Source organism: Candoia aspera, chromosome 1, assembly GCF_035149785.1.
Source record: "Candoia aspera isolate rCanAsp1 chromosome 1, rCanAsp1.hap2, whole genome shotgun sequence".
NCBI classification, from domain to species: domain Eukaryota; kingdom Metazoa; phylum Chordata; class Lepidosauria; order Squamata; family Boidae; genus Candoia; species Candoia aspera.
In genome coordinates, this window is record NC_086153.1 from 56,622,995 (window position 1) to 56,639,241 (window position 16,247).

General features: G+C 41.7%; 1 protein-coding gene across 1 annotated transcript in view; it reads left to right on the forward strand.

Moving 5' to 3' along the window:
* Positions 1-16,247, forward strand: part of ALK (ALK receptor tyrosine kinase) — a 693,943-nt gene that overhangs the window by 583,517 nt on the left and 94,179 nt on the right. The window contains exons 10-11 of the mRNA XM_063289507.1: positions 6,213-6,307; positions 7,688-7,813. Of these exons, the coding sequence (XP_063145577.1) occupies positions 6,213-6,307; positions 7,688-7,813 (221 nt within the window). The remainder of the gene's footprint in view (positions 1-6,212; positions 6,308-7,687; positions 7,814-16,247) is intronic.

Genomic DNA, 16,247 nt, shown 5'->3' on the forward strand with positions numbered 1-16,247 from the left:
AAAATCTACTCGTTATAATTGGAGACCTGGCAGGCAGTTCTTGACTAGTATTATTAGTAGAATTGCACCATTTTTCTATTGATTACAGTTCAAGGAAGAATATTTTTCTTGCCATCCCTTTTCTTAGCACTGTTTTTGAAAAATTAACTTCTATGTTTTTCACAGCTCAGTAGCTTCAATAGCACTCATGTCTCCCCTGAGAAAATCCAAGCCATTTAAAATCCCATAGGCAACCTGAGCACATACAAATTATGCCACCAGTCATATCAGACTACAAGTAGAAATCACAAGCCAAATCAGAATGAGGGTAGTCAGAGCTACATGGGGGGATGGGATTATTTGAAATAAAATTAGACCCAGCTGAATAACATCTGTTGAAATGAGGTTCTTTTAGTTTGCCAGGAGAAAGCAGTTGATAGACTTTACATCTTGCCCCATTTTGACCCCTACAGTCTGCCATCTCCGAATTAGCAGAGTTTTACCCTATCATGAAATATACCACTCTTCCCCACTTACTGAACCTGGAGTTGTATGTATATTATTTGGGAAGAAGAAATCCAAATGGACTGGAACCACAGCTTATGAAGTTCTTTTTCAATCTGAGCCAGAACCAGGGTGAAGATATGGACAGCTCTGGCTATCTGAGGAAACTCCATTTAAAAGTTGGGAAACATCATGTGCATGTGCTCTATTTATCTCTGTAGGTCTCTGATTCACTTTTGATTGTCTTACTTTGAGTGTATATGAGACTGTTATGGCTCTCTTTAGACAGCCATCCTCAACTTTAAAGGAGTTTTGATTGTAATGATTATGGAGCAATTCCTGGATTGTAGCTTGAGAAAAGCTGCATGATCCTGACTGAAGTGCCTGCAAACCAATATTAAATTGCTCAGATATCCGAAGTCTTATGGTCCAAACAGTTATTAAAGGAAAGGTGGTAAAAGGGCTAAATACAGTAGCTACCAACCCAATTCTCCCCTTGGAGGGAAAGGTCCCTGCTAGCCCAGAGCTACAAGAAAGTAAATGACTAGGACAAGCTGCAGATAGTAGTTCTAAAATAAACTTCATTTAAGTGCTTGCCAAAATGCACTATCATCAGCAACCTTCTGTGACTCAAGAGACTAATATAGACATTATGGTATGCATTTATTTGGTGAATTAGTTACTTAAAGCATTTTAACCTATCCTTCGGCATCAGATATTAGGATGGAGAGTATAAATGAGGCTTTAAAAAAATAGAAAAATGCAGTATAAAACAAAAAACAGTATATACTCATAAAACAGCATTATAGGAAAAATGTAACAGAATAATAGCAAACTAAATCAGCTACCAAACACTAGGCCAGGAATCAAAGAACTGTGAAACAGTTTCTAGGGTACTTTCTCTCACACTATCCATTCATATGAGAACACAAGTGAGATTCACAGTGTAGTTGTTCAAAGGGAGGGAAGAGTGAGAAATGGCACAACCCATGTCATCCAGCCTAGTTCCTGGCCTACAAGGAAACTAAGGACTGAACAGGCTCCAGAAATGGTGGAAAAGTCTTCTACTTCTTAGGCTGCATTGGCTTCTGCTTTTTTTTTCCCCCTGCAATACAGGAGTGAGTGAACAAAATTGAAAAACATATAATGCAAAACTCAGAATATTTGTTGGGTCTTATTTACAAGTTTTTTTTTAACTGAAATACAATTCAAAACCCAAACAAATCATTATTAAATGGGTGACAAATTTAAAGAAGACAACTGCTATGCAACAATAGAGATAGTAATGGTTTTGAAATCTCAAATTAATGCAAGGAACTTCAATATTCATTTGCTCTAATGTTAACTCGAAATTTTAATTTAATTTTTTATACCGTATAAATCTATTTTCTATTTTCTTTCTAGTTTTCTAGTTTTTCCTTATTTCCTCTTGGTAGCATTTAGGGGCATGAAATACCTCCAAATTATTAAATAATTTTTTATGTTTTAGTTATACCAGATTAGTTTGAAAATGAATAAAAGCAAGCCTCACCAATGCTTAAGAATAACCATATGCAATATATCCAGCAGTAAAAACCCAAACCTACTTAGTATAGTCACTGATGTGCAGGACTATTCTATTTCTATTAAGTTATAAAGTTAAGATTTGGATTTGTTATTGGCTGGATCTGAAATTGTTCTATGAAGGCTTATCCTTGAATATCAATTTCTGTTCTTGTGTTTTATACATGTAAGGATTGTCTATATTCTGTGGATAAAAGTAGATGTAACAGTCTTTCTGTCAGCTATCATTCATCTGTATTACATTTATTGGCACCATTATTATTTCAATTATTTCATTATTATTTTTCAACATATAGGTGTCTGCCCTAAATTAATCCTTTACCTGAAACACTGAATGAATTTTAATAAATGCACATAATGTCCATTTAATAAACAAAGTTCATAATTCAGTAGAACTCATAACAATGATGTCCTATGTGAGTTGTATCCTCAGCTATTCATATTTCATAAAATCCTGCAGAGCAATCATCAGAGCATGATTTATGTTGCCTTCTACAAGTTTTTCTTACCCATAGCTAGTCTCATTATCATGGCTCAACGCTTTGATAATTCTTTCATGCTTTTAGATAGCATTTTTAAGTAGAAATGAAATAGATACGAATGCTGTAGGCCCTTGCTCTAAATCAGAGGGGGGAAATGTTGTCAGTAGAAGTGGCTTTATGTTTTGGGAGACATCCTCCACACATGGAACAGAAAGGAGGAAAACAGTGGCAGCATAAGGAGTGGAGGCCTAAGTTGTCCTTGCTGTCTTGCCTCAAATGTAGAGGCTACATGTTCTAATATGCCCTTTCAGAAAGGACTTAATATTTTAGAGAAACCAATGGCATCATTTTACCTCCTTGAACCAGTCCTCGGAATGTTTTCTTTGCAATAATCCATCAGGAAGACCAACTTGTTTCCACTGCATTTAGAAGTAGAGCACCTGAAACGCCTAAGGGACTGTCTCATCCCTGTTACATCAACCCGTCCCACCCGGTCATGCAGAGAGGGCATGTTACGGACTTCATCTGTAAAAGAATTCCATCTGGCAGGGTCCAGAAAATGGGCCTTCTCTGCAGTAGCCCCGGCCCTCTGGAACATACTTCCCCTGGAGGTGAGACAAGCCCCATCACTCCTGGACTTTCAAAAAAAACTAAAAACCTGGTTTTGCCAGCATGCCTGGATCAGGAAGGGGAATAGTCATTCCTGGGGATGGCTAGCCCCCTAGAAGGGCCCTTTATACTCACGGATTGATACAGAATCTTTAGCCTTCTGGATTTTATCATATTTTATATTTTTATTATCTATTTATATTTATAAATATTATCTATTGTTGTTGTTGTTGTTATTATTATTATTATTATTATTATTATTCAATCCCAGCAGAAGCTGGATTCTCGGGTAGCCGGTTCAGGTCGACTCAGCCTTCCATCCTTCCGAGGTCGGTAAAATGACTACCCAGCTTGCTGGGGAAGGTGATGACTGGGGAAGGCAATGGCAAACCACCCTGATATAGTCTGCCAAGAAAACGCTGCAAAAGCGGCATCCCCCTAAAGGGTCAGACATGACTCGGTGCTTGCACAGGGGTCCTTTCACCTTTCATCTTCACCTTTATATTTATATTTATGGTATTTATAATTGTATTGAATTTTATACTTTGCTTTTGTTGTAAACTGCTCAGAGTCCCTCCTTTTGGGAGGAGATGGGCAGTGATAAAATTTGATAAATAAAATAAATAAATAAACACCAATTTAATGTGACTCCCTTAATGGATTGCTTGGCATTTTCAAATAAAGGAATGGAGATTCTCCATGTGATGGCTGGTGGCTATTGTAATAGAACTTAGATTGGCACCTACCCTTCTGCCTTTAGGAAGGGCCTGAAGACCTGGCTGTGCCATCATGTCTGGGGGTCCGGCAGTAGTGGTGAGCCTTGGCAATGACCATAATTAAAAGGGGTATGATTTATATTCACCAGCTAACTGTGGTTATGTTTTACTGAATTTTTAATCATGGTTTTAGGATAGCTGTATGCTATTGTGCTTATTTATTTTTTACTGTTTTTGTTGTTTTAATTGTTGTGAGCCACCCGTAGTCACACTTGTGACATGGGCAGCTATGTAATTTTAATAGCTAGCTAGCTAGATAGGCAGGTAGATAGCTGGCTAGATAGGTGATAGGTAGATATGCCTGGAGGTAAGTGAGGAACTTGTTGATGGGATGGGGTTTTCTGTATGATTTCACCCTATTACTAATATAACATGTGCTCTGGCTCTTATTAGAATGTGATTATTCACCACACTTTTCACTTTTAGTTCTTCTGTATTTATGAAAGTAAAAACAAGATTAGTTAGGAAATGGCTATCTTTGATTGGCACAAGGATCTATCCTTATCTGAACTGTTACTCTCATCATAGGGCTTTATGTTGTATTAATATGATGAAATTAAAAAGTCAACAATATGGCTTTAATTTATTTTACTTAATCAGACCAACAGGATATCCATGTGATGGAAATCCAGGTTGTTAATTTAACTGTTAAAATTCAGGTGAACTCATAAGTGGCATAGAATAAAAGGTGACCTTATCAGGAAATTGCAATGCAGCTACGAGTATGAAGACTTGAACTCTATAGGGAGTATTTCAGAGGAAACGAGAATTAAAGCGGAAGGTATTTTGCAGCGGGGGACGTGAACATTTTTAAGTACTGTATCCTCTGTTTCTGAAATATTCACTGTTACAGATAATTCTTCAATAGCGATTTGCACCAGGGATTTTTTTTCATCCTAATGATTATGTCTATATATGCATGCACATGGATGTATGTGCACATGGATGTACACATATTTGCATAAGAGTATGTATGTGTGTGCATATGTGCATTCACATTCATGTCCAAATATTCCTAGTAACCCAGCATAAAATATACCAGTATAAAATATTACTAAATAAGCATGTAGCTAAAGGTTAAGACCAAAGATACTTCCTTGTGTCTACCAGTTTGAGGGTCTCAGGTGTTTTAAGAAAAATACAGCTTAACAACATTGTTTCTTCTGCTAATTTCAGTATCTATCCCCACATAATGCACATACGATGTGTCAATTTGCTCTATATGTACAAAAACAAGTTTTAACAAGTCAAGAATACCTAAATTCAAATACAGCTCCTGGTGCCTATACGTTCATATCCATATACAGTAGTTTTCTTGGCAACAGTATGGAAGTGGCTTTTATTGTCTTCTGAAATGTTTTTTCAACCTCCCAGTCTGGTCTACAAGTCTGGGGTTTCTGTTGATCTCCCACTGTGACATATTGATAAAACTCATAAAAAATAAACGTTGATGTCATGAGTACTGATGGCGAGCAGGAGGGGCCCTCTATCCAGGGGGGAAAATGCATGCGTAGTACTGAGGAGTTAAGCAGCCATTCAAAGAGACACAGATCAGACCCACCTTAACCTTTGGGGTTTACCTGTCTGGGTTTTTCCCACGCTTCTTCAGTTTGTTAGGATTTTATGTCTAATGTAGCAGTAATAAAGCACTAGAGACCTATTCCTTGTCTCAGCGTGGTTCCTGGCTGTTAGGACAGTTTCTGAGCATTTCTGATTGGCATTGCAGAAAATCACATTTCTGTGAAAATAAACACCAAGTGTAGGTTCAAGACTCCTTCTTATGGATACAGCAAATACCTTTCCTTTACCTACCAAACTGGTGCCATGGGCCATCTAAAAAAAAAAAAGGAGCAGCATAGCACATTGGGTCACAGGTGATCCCAAGTGGGCAGAATCAATAAGTAATGCCAGAAATTATACACCTGTCCTTACCCTTGTGGTTCTCAGTTATTTGAAGATAGTTATTTGAAGCCTTATGTGCATCAGCATATATACTTTCACATGTACCTGAACTAAACACCTGCTTTTACTCTCTTAAAACAAATGGCTTGCTTGATTCCAGGAATGTGTTTTATTTGTCCTCCAGAAACCAATACCTTCCAAATGTGTTGACTACAACTCCCATCATTCTCAATCTGTATGGTTGACACAACCAAGGGGCACCAATTTGAGTCTGCACTTATGAAAAGTTGATACTTTTCAGCTTAAGGCTAGGCTGAGTGTACCAAGAGCAAAGTGCTTTTATGATGACTGGTTGTCTTGACTGACATTGTCTGATTGCTTCTCTTATTCTTTACAGATTTTGGCTTCAGATTGTTGCATCCTGGAAAGCTGGATCAGAAGCCATCATTGCCTTTGATAATGTGTCTCTCAGCCTGGACTGTTATCTGACAAGTGAGCAAGCCTGTGATTAGCTTTTAGATGGATATAGTGCAATGGCTGCCCCTGCTTTGGCTGTCCATATGTCTTGCAGTAGAATAAATGCTTCTCATTACCCTGAAGGAACTTGGAATGGAGGTGTAACTCACATTTCCTGCTTTGGTGCTTCCCCATAACTTGAAAAGTGAAGGCAAGGTGTCAGCCCTTCAAGATAGACCAGACTAGGAAAAAAGGGTTATGAATGCTAATACTACTTTTATTCTAAGGTTGCAGTAAAAGAATCTTACAAGTCTGAATGTGCTTCTCCCCTCCTCCCTTTATCTTCATGAAAATTATGGAGGGTCATGTCTGAGATGCTTTTTCAAATTACATTTCTGCCTCAGACTCAAATTTATTTTATCTGACCATTGCCTTGGTTGCGGTTCCTTTTCCTCAAGGTTATTCCTTCTTCCCATTACACAAGGTGACCCCAGTGTTACTATGGGTTTTGGTCCCAAATCTTTCTGCATTTATTGTTGTTGAATATGGACAGGAAGTTTCAGTGGTTTTCTAGGCAGACAGCCCTAAAAGTAACATCATATGATCATATAACACTTGCTAGAGAGTTTTAGGATTCTAAGTAAGTCTCCATCTCAGTGGAACCCAAGTGCAGTGTAACTTAGCTGGAGTAAGATTACTTTGCCATCCTCATTTCCCACACAACTTCATGTGTATCAAATTGAATAAGACCTACTGAATAATAGCAAAGTGTAAAACGTTATACATTTGTTACATTTCCTTAGCTCCTGATCCTCCAACCATTGAAATCATCAATAATGTTCTTTTTATGTATCCCTTTAGCCAGTCCCTCCTCTGATATAAACACACTATATTTATTCCTTAGCTATTTTACGACCACTCTCCACAGCATTGGCCATCTGTGAACCTCTCCTTTCTTTTTAATGAGTTCCATTTTCTTGCACTTTTTGTGCACTAATGCAAATACAGTTGAATTTTAGCACCTACTGTTATAAAGGAATATATCTTTAATTATTAATAGTTGTTGCAATGCATCCAAAGAACTGTACTCTACCATTATGAAAACCATATAAACATTCTGTAACTGGACAGTTAAACAGCATCTACTGGATTTTTTCAGCAATAATAAGTATGTCCCTTCACCTTCATAGCATTTTCAGTATTTTTCCTTCCTTCCATCCTGTTTTCTCCCTACATTTATTTCAGACCATGCCATAGCAACAATGGATGCCAGGCTACCTTTCCTTTTAACTCCATGTGTATTCTGGTTGCAATCACTTGGCCTAGTTTGATTCACCAGATGTTGCTCTCCTCACTTTTTCAGGCCAACACACTAGCCCTACACAATCAAAAACCAAGCTGCTTTTTGTGTTTCAGTCAATGAAGAGAAAACATCTCGAGACAACAGACCAGATGCAGACAATCTGCCCTATGAAAGAGGCAGGGGAGAAGGACATTTTGAAGAAAGACCAACACAGGTTCCTGTTCCAGTTGGCTCTGGAGGTAGGATATTGGCTTCTTCTTGAGAATGATTTCAGAGAGCTTGGAGTACTCACAAGAGTGCAAGTTTCCAATGCAATGTTGCTTAGAAGGCAATGAAACAACAAAAAAAGAAATATTGATCCCAGATCACCAAAACCAGTATCAGCCAATAACAATTAAAGTGAAATACCAGCCTGTGTACAAACATTTTTAAAGATTATAGATAATTAATCAGTATAAATGATTAAAATGCTCAACTGTTCAAAAAGAGGAAGACTGAACTCACAGTAATAAAAGAAAAATATTCTGAACTAAAATGGACTTCAGGAAGAACTGAGGGATCACCTTATATGTAGGAAGAACTGAGGTAACCCTGAATGGAATTTTTCAATTCATTCCCTGGGTTCTATCTAGGATATATTATTATTATTATTATTAGTAGTAGTAGTAGTAGTAGTATTACTACTACTACTACTACTACTACTACTACTATTATACATTATATGTAGCCTGACTACCAGCAGCTCTGGGGGGTTTATAAATTATTTAAAACATGAAAAACAAGACATTAAAAATGACAGGAAACAAAAAGAAGGCCGGAGATGACAGGATAACAAACTGGCTGGAAACAAACAAACAAAAAAACCTTGGTTAAAAGGAGGCTTCAGTCATCCTCATCAAAGACCTGGGCAAAGACCCAAGTCTTCAAGCCCCTTTGAAACACCCACAGTGTGGGGGCTGTTTGGATCTCAGGGGGAACTTCATTCCAGAGGGCAGAGGGCACCTGTGCACACCCATTAAGAATATCTAGATATTAATATCTTTAAGATGTGTGGACATGCTGGCTGGGGAATTCTGGAAGCTGAAGTCCACACATCTTAAAGTTGCTAAGGCTGAGAAACACTGACCTAGAGACAGATGCTTAGGAACCTAAAGTGTCATGAGCACTGATGGTGAGCAGGAGGGGGCCCCTATCCAGGGGGGAAAACGCATGTGTAGTACTGAGGAGTTAAGCAGCCATTCAAAGAGAGACAGATCAGACCCGCCTTGACTTTTGGGGTTTATCTGTCTGGGTTTTTCCCACGCTTCTTCAGTTTGTTAGGATTTTCTGTCTAATGTAGCAGTAATAAAACACTAGAGACCTATTCCTTGTCTCAGCGTGGTTCCTGACTGTTAGGACATCAATCCTAACAAACTCTACTACTCCCATTGAAAGAGGGAGGAACAAAAAAAAAAGGAAGAGACATTTGGGAAAATGTCTTCAGAAAACCAGGAAATTCGGCAAGCCATTCAACAACTGGCAGCAGCATTGCAACAACATCAACAAGTAGATCTCCAGATCAACACATTACAAGCTGCCATGCTACAGCAGTTACAACAACCAGCTCCGATTAACCCACAACCGGTGCCAGCAGCAGCAGCAGCAGCTCCATCAGTAGTCTTGAGATCCCAGGGCAGTCTACCAGAGAAGTTTGGAGGAGAAGCAGGACAGTTGAGAACCTTTCTCACACAGTGCACAATGTTTTTCGACAGCAGACCGGCAGAGTTTCCCACAGACAGAACCAGAGTCACCTTCATTTTAAGTCTGCTAAAGGGCCCAGCAGCCAAATGGGCTATTCCCATGGTGGAGAACAATGACCCAATTCTCAACAACTACCAGAATTTTCTGGCAGGGTTCCGAGCACACCAATCAGAGAGGTCACTGCCAGCTGGGAAATTTGGAAGCTCAAGCAAGGCAACAAGAGGGTGGGAATTTACATTGCTGATTTCAAGCTGTTAGCAAGAGATCTGGACTGGAATGCGAGTGCCTTGAAAGACCAATTCAAACAGGGGCTGGATGAAGAAATTAAAAATGAATTAGTGCACCAGGAAACACCAGCTACCCTAGAAGGTTTATATCAACTGTCTGTGGTTGTAGATGCCAGGCTAGAAGAGCTCAGACAGATGCAGCCGGGGAGAAACAGGGGCCTCAGAGCACTTCCAGGATTTCCAGCTCTCTCTGCAGCATCTCTTTACTCAGGACTAGGGGAGCTGATGCAGATCGGGGCGAGCAGGAGGCTTATTTCCAAGGCTGAGAGACAGAGAAGGAGAGAGAGAGCCCTCTGTTTCTACTGTGGAGTCCAGGGGCACATGATGAGAGCTTGCCCAGTGAGAAGCCAAGCAAATTTCATAAGAGCCCCAGGGCAAGCAGCAGAACCAAGAGTTACCTCCACCTTGACTTCCATCCAGGGAAACTCCGTCGGTCTCCCTCCACAGAGCTCAGCAGGGAGACCATCAATCAATTAAGAAGGGCTCATTCTGAGGATTCCAGGCAATCCTTTTACTACTTACCAGTCATAATGCATGTAAACCCAGAGCACCAGGTCAAGCTAGAGGCCCTCATGGATTCTAGAGCTTCCACCAATTTTATTGATGTACAGACTGTACAAGACCTCAACATCCTGACCATAGAATTGCCACATCCCATAGAAGTTGAGACCATTGATGGCCAGCCCCTCAAGGCAGGGCCGATTAGAAGGTTCGCAGATCCTGTGCAACTAACAACGGGAGACCACACTGAGTGGATCCAACTTTATGTTACTGCATCACTTAACGTGCCTATAGTCCTGGGCACACCTTGGCTGAAGATCCACAACCCATTGTTGAACTGGACTATGGGAGCAATCTCCTTCCCAGCTAAGGAATGCCAGCACCACAAGATCCAAGCCGCTCTTCTCTCTCCAGCAACCAACGCAGTCACGGAAGCAGGGGGGGTCCAGTTGCCAGCCAAGTATGCAGATTTCACAGACGTTTTCAGTGAACAAGAGGCCACAGCACTCCCCCCCCCCATATAGGGACTGTGATTGCACCATTGAGTTGATACCAGGAGCCAAGATTCCAGCAAGGAAACAATATCCCATGTTCCCCAAGGAACTAGCCACCTTAAAGGATTACTTGGATTCTAATCTCCAAAAGGGTTTCATCTGACCATCTACTTCCCCAGCATCTGCTCCTACCTTCTTTGTACCAAAGAAGCCTGACCCATTGGCACCAGCAAACCAGGAGGCACCCATGAGAGTGGTGCATGATTTCGGTTCCCTCAATAAAGTCACAGTCAAAGAAAATTACCCACTCCCCCTAATATCTGATCTGCTGGATCGCTTACAGAAAGCACGCATTTTTACTAGGTTGGACCTCAGGAATGTGTACAATCTGATCTGGATGAAAGAGGGGCATGAATATCTGACTGCCTTCGATACCAGGTTTGGTAAATTTGAGTACCTTGTTTTACCCTTTGGCTTGTCTAATGCAGGAGCCATATTTTCCCAATTTATGAATCAAATTTTCTCTGATTTACTAGATAAGTATCTAGTCATTTATCTAGATGGCATATTAATATTCTCTGAGGATGCTACAACTCATGTAACCCATGTACGTAATGTCTTACAAAGACTGAGAGAGAACAAGCTGTTTGCCAAGCTAGAGAAGTGTGCCTTCGATTTAACTGAATTACATTTTCTGGGCTATAAAATATCAACAGAAGGCATATCCATGGATCCTTCTAAGGTCCAGGCAATCCTCTCTTGGCAATCCCCCTGAAATGTGAAAGATGTACAAAGGTTCCTAGGGTTCTGCAATTTTTACAGGAGGTTCATAAAAAAATGTAGTGACAGGGCTAAACCCCTCACACAGCTTTTGAAGAAAGGATCAAAATTCATTTGGGGGGAGAGGGAGCAAGCAGCCTTCCAAGAATTTAAGCAGCTCTTTGCATCCCAGCCACTTTTGAAGCATCCTGATCCCACAAAGCAATTCATAATGCATTCAGATGCTTCAGATTTTGCTATTGCGGCTGTTTTATTGCAATATACTAACAAAAAAGAATACATTGCTCCCTTGTGCATTTTTCTCCCGCATGCTCTCACAAGCAGAGAGAAACTACGATGTTTTCAACAAGGAGTTGCTAGCAATTAAAGCAGCATTTCAAGAGTGGAGGCACTGGCTAGAAGGTGCAACCTTTCCTGTGAAAGTTTGCGCCGATCACAATAATTTACAGCTTCTACAAAACACCAGATCCCTCACCCCACGCCAAATCAGATGGAGCCAGTTTTTCTCCTGTTTCAATTTTGTTATTTCTTATGTCCCTGGGGCGCAGAACCGTTTGGCAGATGCCGTGTCTCAAACCATTCAGGCAACCCCCGCTACTCACCAGGAGGTACAGGCTACTATATTACAACCTCACAACTTTCAGCAGTCTATGAGGGGGAACCAGACAGAGATTTTAGCAGCAGGCAGACAAGCAGAGGACCTATTTACAAGAGTCAGAGCTCAGCAGCAACAGGACCCATATGCCAGGGCCAGGATGGATGACCTCCAGAGGGGCCCGCAAGACACTGCCTCCCCATTTAATGTGGAAGCAGGAATCCTCTGGCATAGTGGGCAATTATACATTCCCCCCTCATTGAGGGAAGAAGTACTAAGACTTTGCCATGACCATCAAACGGCAGGCCACAGAGGTGTTTTCAAAACTCTCCATAGAGCTCTGAGAGACTACTGGTGGCCTAAGATGACTGCAGACATAAAGGGTTATGTTGGTTCTTGTCATACCTGTAGAAGAGCCAAGCCTCTCCCAGGGAAGCCCACGGGACTCTTGCAACCCCTACCCACCCCCAGTAGGCCTTGGGATACAATCTCCATGGATTTCATCACTGATTTACCCCCAGTCCAGGGGCTGACTTCCATACTAGTGGTGGTGGACCTTTTCACTAAAGTGGTGCATTTTATTCCTTCCAAGGGCTTCCCATCTGCGCAAGCCACGGCGCAGTAGTTCATGGACCATGTTTTTAGGTATAGAGGCATGAAAAATCACTTGGTGAGTGGCAGAGGCCCTCAATTCACTTCCAGGTTCTGGAGGGCCCTTTTCCAGTCATTAGGGGTCCAGATCCACCTATCATCATCATATCATCCGGCTAATAACAGGCAAGCTGAGAAAATTAACCAATGGTTACAGCAGTATCTCAGGTGTTACACCACTTATCAGCAAGACAATTGGCCAGCCCTGCTCCCCATGGCAGAATTTACTTATAACAACTCTGTGCAATCCTCTACCAAGATGTCTCCTTTCCAAGCACTCTACGGGGTTAACCCTTGGGTGTTGCCCACCTCCTCCCAGCAGGGAGCTGTTCCAGCCATGGCTGATTTTCTTAAAGAGCAACAAGCCGCACAGGAGTTGTTAAAGGAGCAGCTGAACAGGGCAAAGAGTGCTTACAAGACAGCTGCAGATGCTCACAGACAAGAGGGGCCAGCGATTGTGGTAGGAGACAAAGTGTGGCTCTCTGCCAAGTTTTTGACCTCTACCAGGCCCTCCAGGAAGTTGGACTCTAAGTTTGTGGGCTGTTTCACTGTGGTACAGCAGATAAATCCAGTGGCTTATCGCTTAAAGCTGCCAGCATCCATGAAAATCCATCCAGTCTTTCACAGAGCCTTGCTAGCCAAAGACCCTCCCCCAAGTACCTTACGATCGCAAATGCCCCCCCACCTCCAGTAATTGTGGAGGGGGAGGAGGAATACGAAGTTGAGGAAATTCTGGACTCTAGGAGGAGGGGAAGGGGCATCCAATATTTAATACACTGGAAAGGGTACCCTGAGGAAGAGCACATGTGGGAAAATGCCAGAGATGTGCATGCACCAACACTGGTTCAACGATTCCATCAGCTTTTCCCTGACAAACCCAAGCCTCGCACTCTACCAGAGATTCCTCACTTGGCTGAGCAAGCAGAGGAATCCCAAGCAGAGGAGTTCGTAAGTTGGTAACCTCCACCCCCGCCAGAGGCTCTGAGGCCAGAGAGAGAGGAGGAGGGGGAGCCGCAGCCCTCCACCTCCGGCTTGCATTTCCCAAGGGGGAGGGGGGAAGAATCTTCTAATCATCTAGCTATTTTCCAGCAGCAGCCACCTGGGCCAGAAGCATTATCAGACCTGGAGAGCAGCACTGATTCGTCCTTGGAGAAGTTTTCCTTTGAAGAATTTCCATCATTGCCCAGTTCCCATGGGAGCTTGGAGGGGGAGATGCACTCTTATGAGACTCTGGAGGGGAGGGGGCTGAAATGGAATGTAAATCTGGAGGGGAGGGTGATGTCATGAGCACTGATGGTGAGCAGGAGGGGGCCTCTATCCAGGGGGGAAAACACTTGCGTAGTACTGAGGAGTTAAGCAGCCATTCAAAGAGACACAGATCAGACCCGCCTTGACTTTTGGGGTTTATCTGTCTGGATTTTTCCCACGCTTCTTCAGTTTGTTCGGATTTTCTGTCTAATGTAGCAGTAATAAAACACTAGAGACCTATTCCTTGTCTCAGCGTGGTTCCTGACTGTTAGGACATAAAGGACATTTTGATATGGAAGTTACAGCTCTGACAGAAAGGTTGTTTCCCCCATCTTTCTATCCTCCTGGTGGGAAAAAGTGATGGAAAAGGAGGTACTGCGTTCTTGTAAAAACCAGAGTGAAGAGAGAACTTAAGAGTATGAGTTCCAATTAGAGAAAATAGCAGTGATAAAGAAAGAAACAAAGAGGAATTTGCTTGCTAGCTCTGTGTACTCCCAGTGTTGTGGTGGACAAAAGTGCAGAGTCAATGCTGCTGGATCTGCCCCACCACAGACCAAAGGCCTACTTTTTCCAGCAGGTGATCAGACAGACAGACTGCTGCAGGGTCACCTCACAAGCAAGATTTTAGCCAGGAGTGTTCAGATTTGTTGCTCAAAGAAAACCTACTCTTTCTGGCAATCTAAGCTAGACAAATATACAGGCCAGTTTTTCCCTGAGCAGTCAACCTAGGAATTCACATAATGTATTGATACATAATACCAATAATAATACTGTAATGTATCAACAATACATCATATATATGTATGTCACTCTCTGTGTGTTAGTTTCACCTGAGGGAAAAGTATTTGTGGTTCTTCTTGGGCCCTTTTCTTCCTCTTCCTCCAACTCCTCCTCCACTTTCATTTAATTGTAGCATGTGGTGCACCCAATATACTTTCAGGTTATAGCACTCTCATCATCCCCCGTGGACTTTTGTATCTCAGAACAATGTAATACCTCCAAAGACAGGGCTGCTTTAAGAGGATCATAGCATACTATATACAATTGCATTAGGCTTAGAAAAGTCAGGAGACCATAAGCAGGGCAACCTCCCACTTCTCACTCTTCCCATCCCTGTGCTGTGCCTGCCACAGCAACAGTCCCTGCTTTTGTCCATCCACCAACCTCTTGCATTTGACCTCCTCCATTCCTGGCCCAGCCAGCACTATCTATTTCCTGCCTCCTTCCCTGAATGTACTGTATGAGGTGGAGCAGGAAATGGAAGAGGAGCAGGAAGGAGAACAATGATAACAAGGATGCAAAGACTGAAAGGCAGCCTCTGGCCATCAGCAAGCAATGCAGAGGAAGTGTGTGCTCCTCCTGCCTGCCTGGTCACCCAATGCCCCCTGAAGCCCAAGACTCTTCTCCCAGCATCTGGTATAGAGAAGGACAGGAGGACATATTTAGGCTGCATTCCAAGTGGCTACTAAGTGGTCACAAGGAGATACAGAAAATTCTTAACTTGTCTAGTTTATTCCAGCCCAGATCTAACAGCGCTAGTAAAAAAAAAGATCCCACAAGTATGTGTATGAGTGAAAGAGAAAACAGAGGATATTGTATGTGCCTAAGAGAGAAAAGTGTGAGAGAGGTGGAGATTACAAACAGAGAAAGTGGTGTTTATCAGAGGGAGGTGCTGCTTACTTATGTATCTGCATACATACATACCTATCTATCACACTATTTCTTTTGGGGTAAGCAACTTATTTAGAGTGCAGAAATATAGCAAGAAAAGGTAACCAAAAAAATTAAAAGCATGAGATATTGTCTGCAGGGAGATTGATCTAACTTCTACAGGACTTGTGTACTTTCTTTTCCTGCAGCCATTCTACTTTTATTCTCACCCTTCTTTCTCTTTCTTCTCCATGACTATTTTCCCCCCAATCCTCTCTTTGACAGTACCAAAAAATGGTCTATCCCAAACTCATGACACTCTTGTCTCCTTCCCTAATTCTTTCAGCCTTTTATTTAAATAATGAAGTTGATCATGCTTTTAGATTTATATGTATTCCTGCTCCAGTTGTACAAATGAGTAGACATATGTTTAAAGCTTGCATTTGAATCATATGAGACCTTTTTCAAAGCAGGTGCTCACCAAGCAGTCTGCATTTCCATCTCTTCTGGCCAAAATATATCCAAACTGACCCAGTTTTATCCCAAATATGCTCATATTCTTCTATGCAAAGTAGGATCTTTAATCTAGAGAGTCCTTGCAAGCCAACATGAATGGGTTGCCAGCACCTCATGAATGCAGAACTACATGCAGCATGCTGACAGCACATTTAGGATACATGATTGGGTATTTTCTCTTATTTGTGGTAGTTGTGTTCTGTTCCTTGAT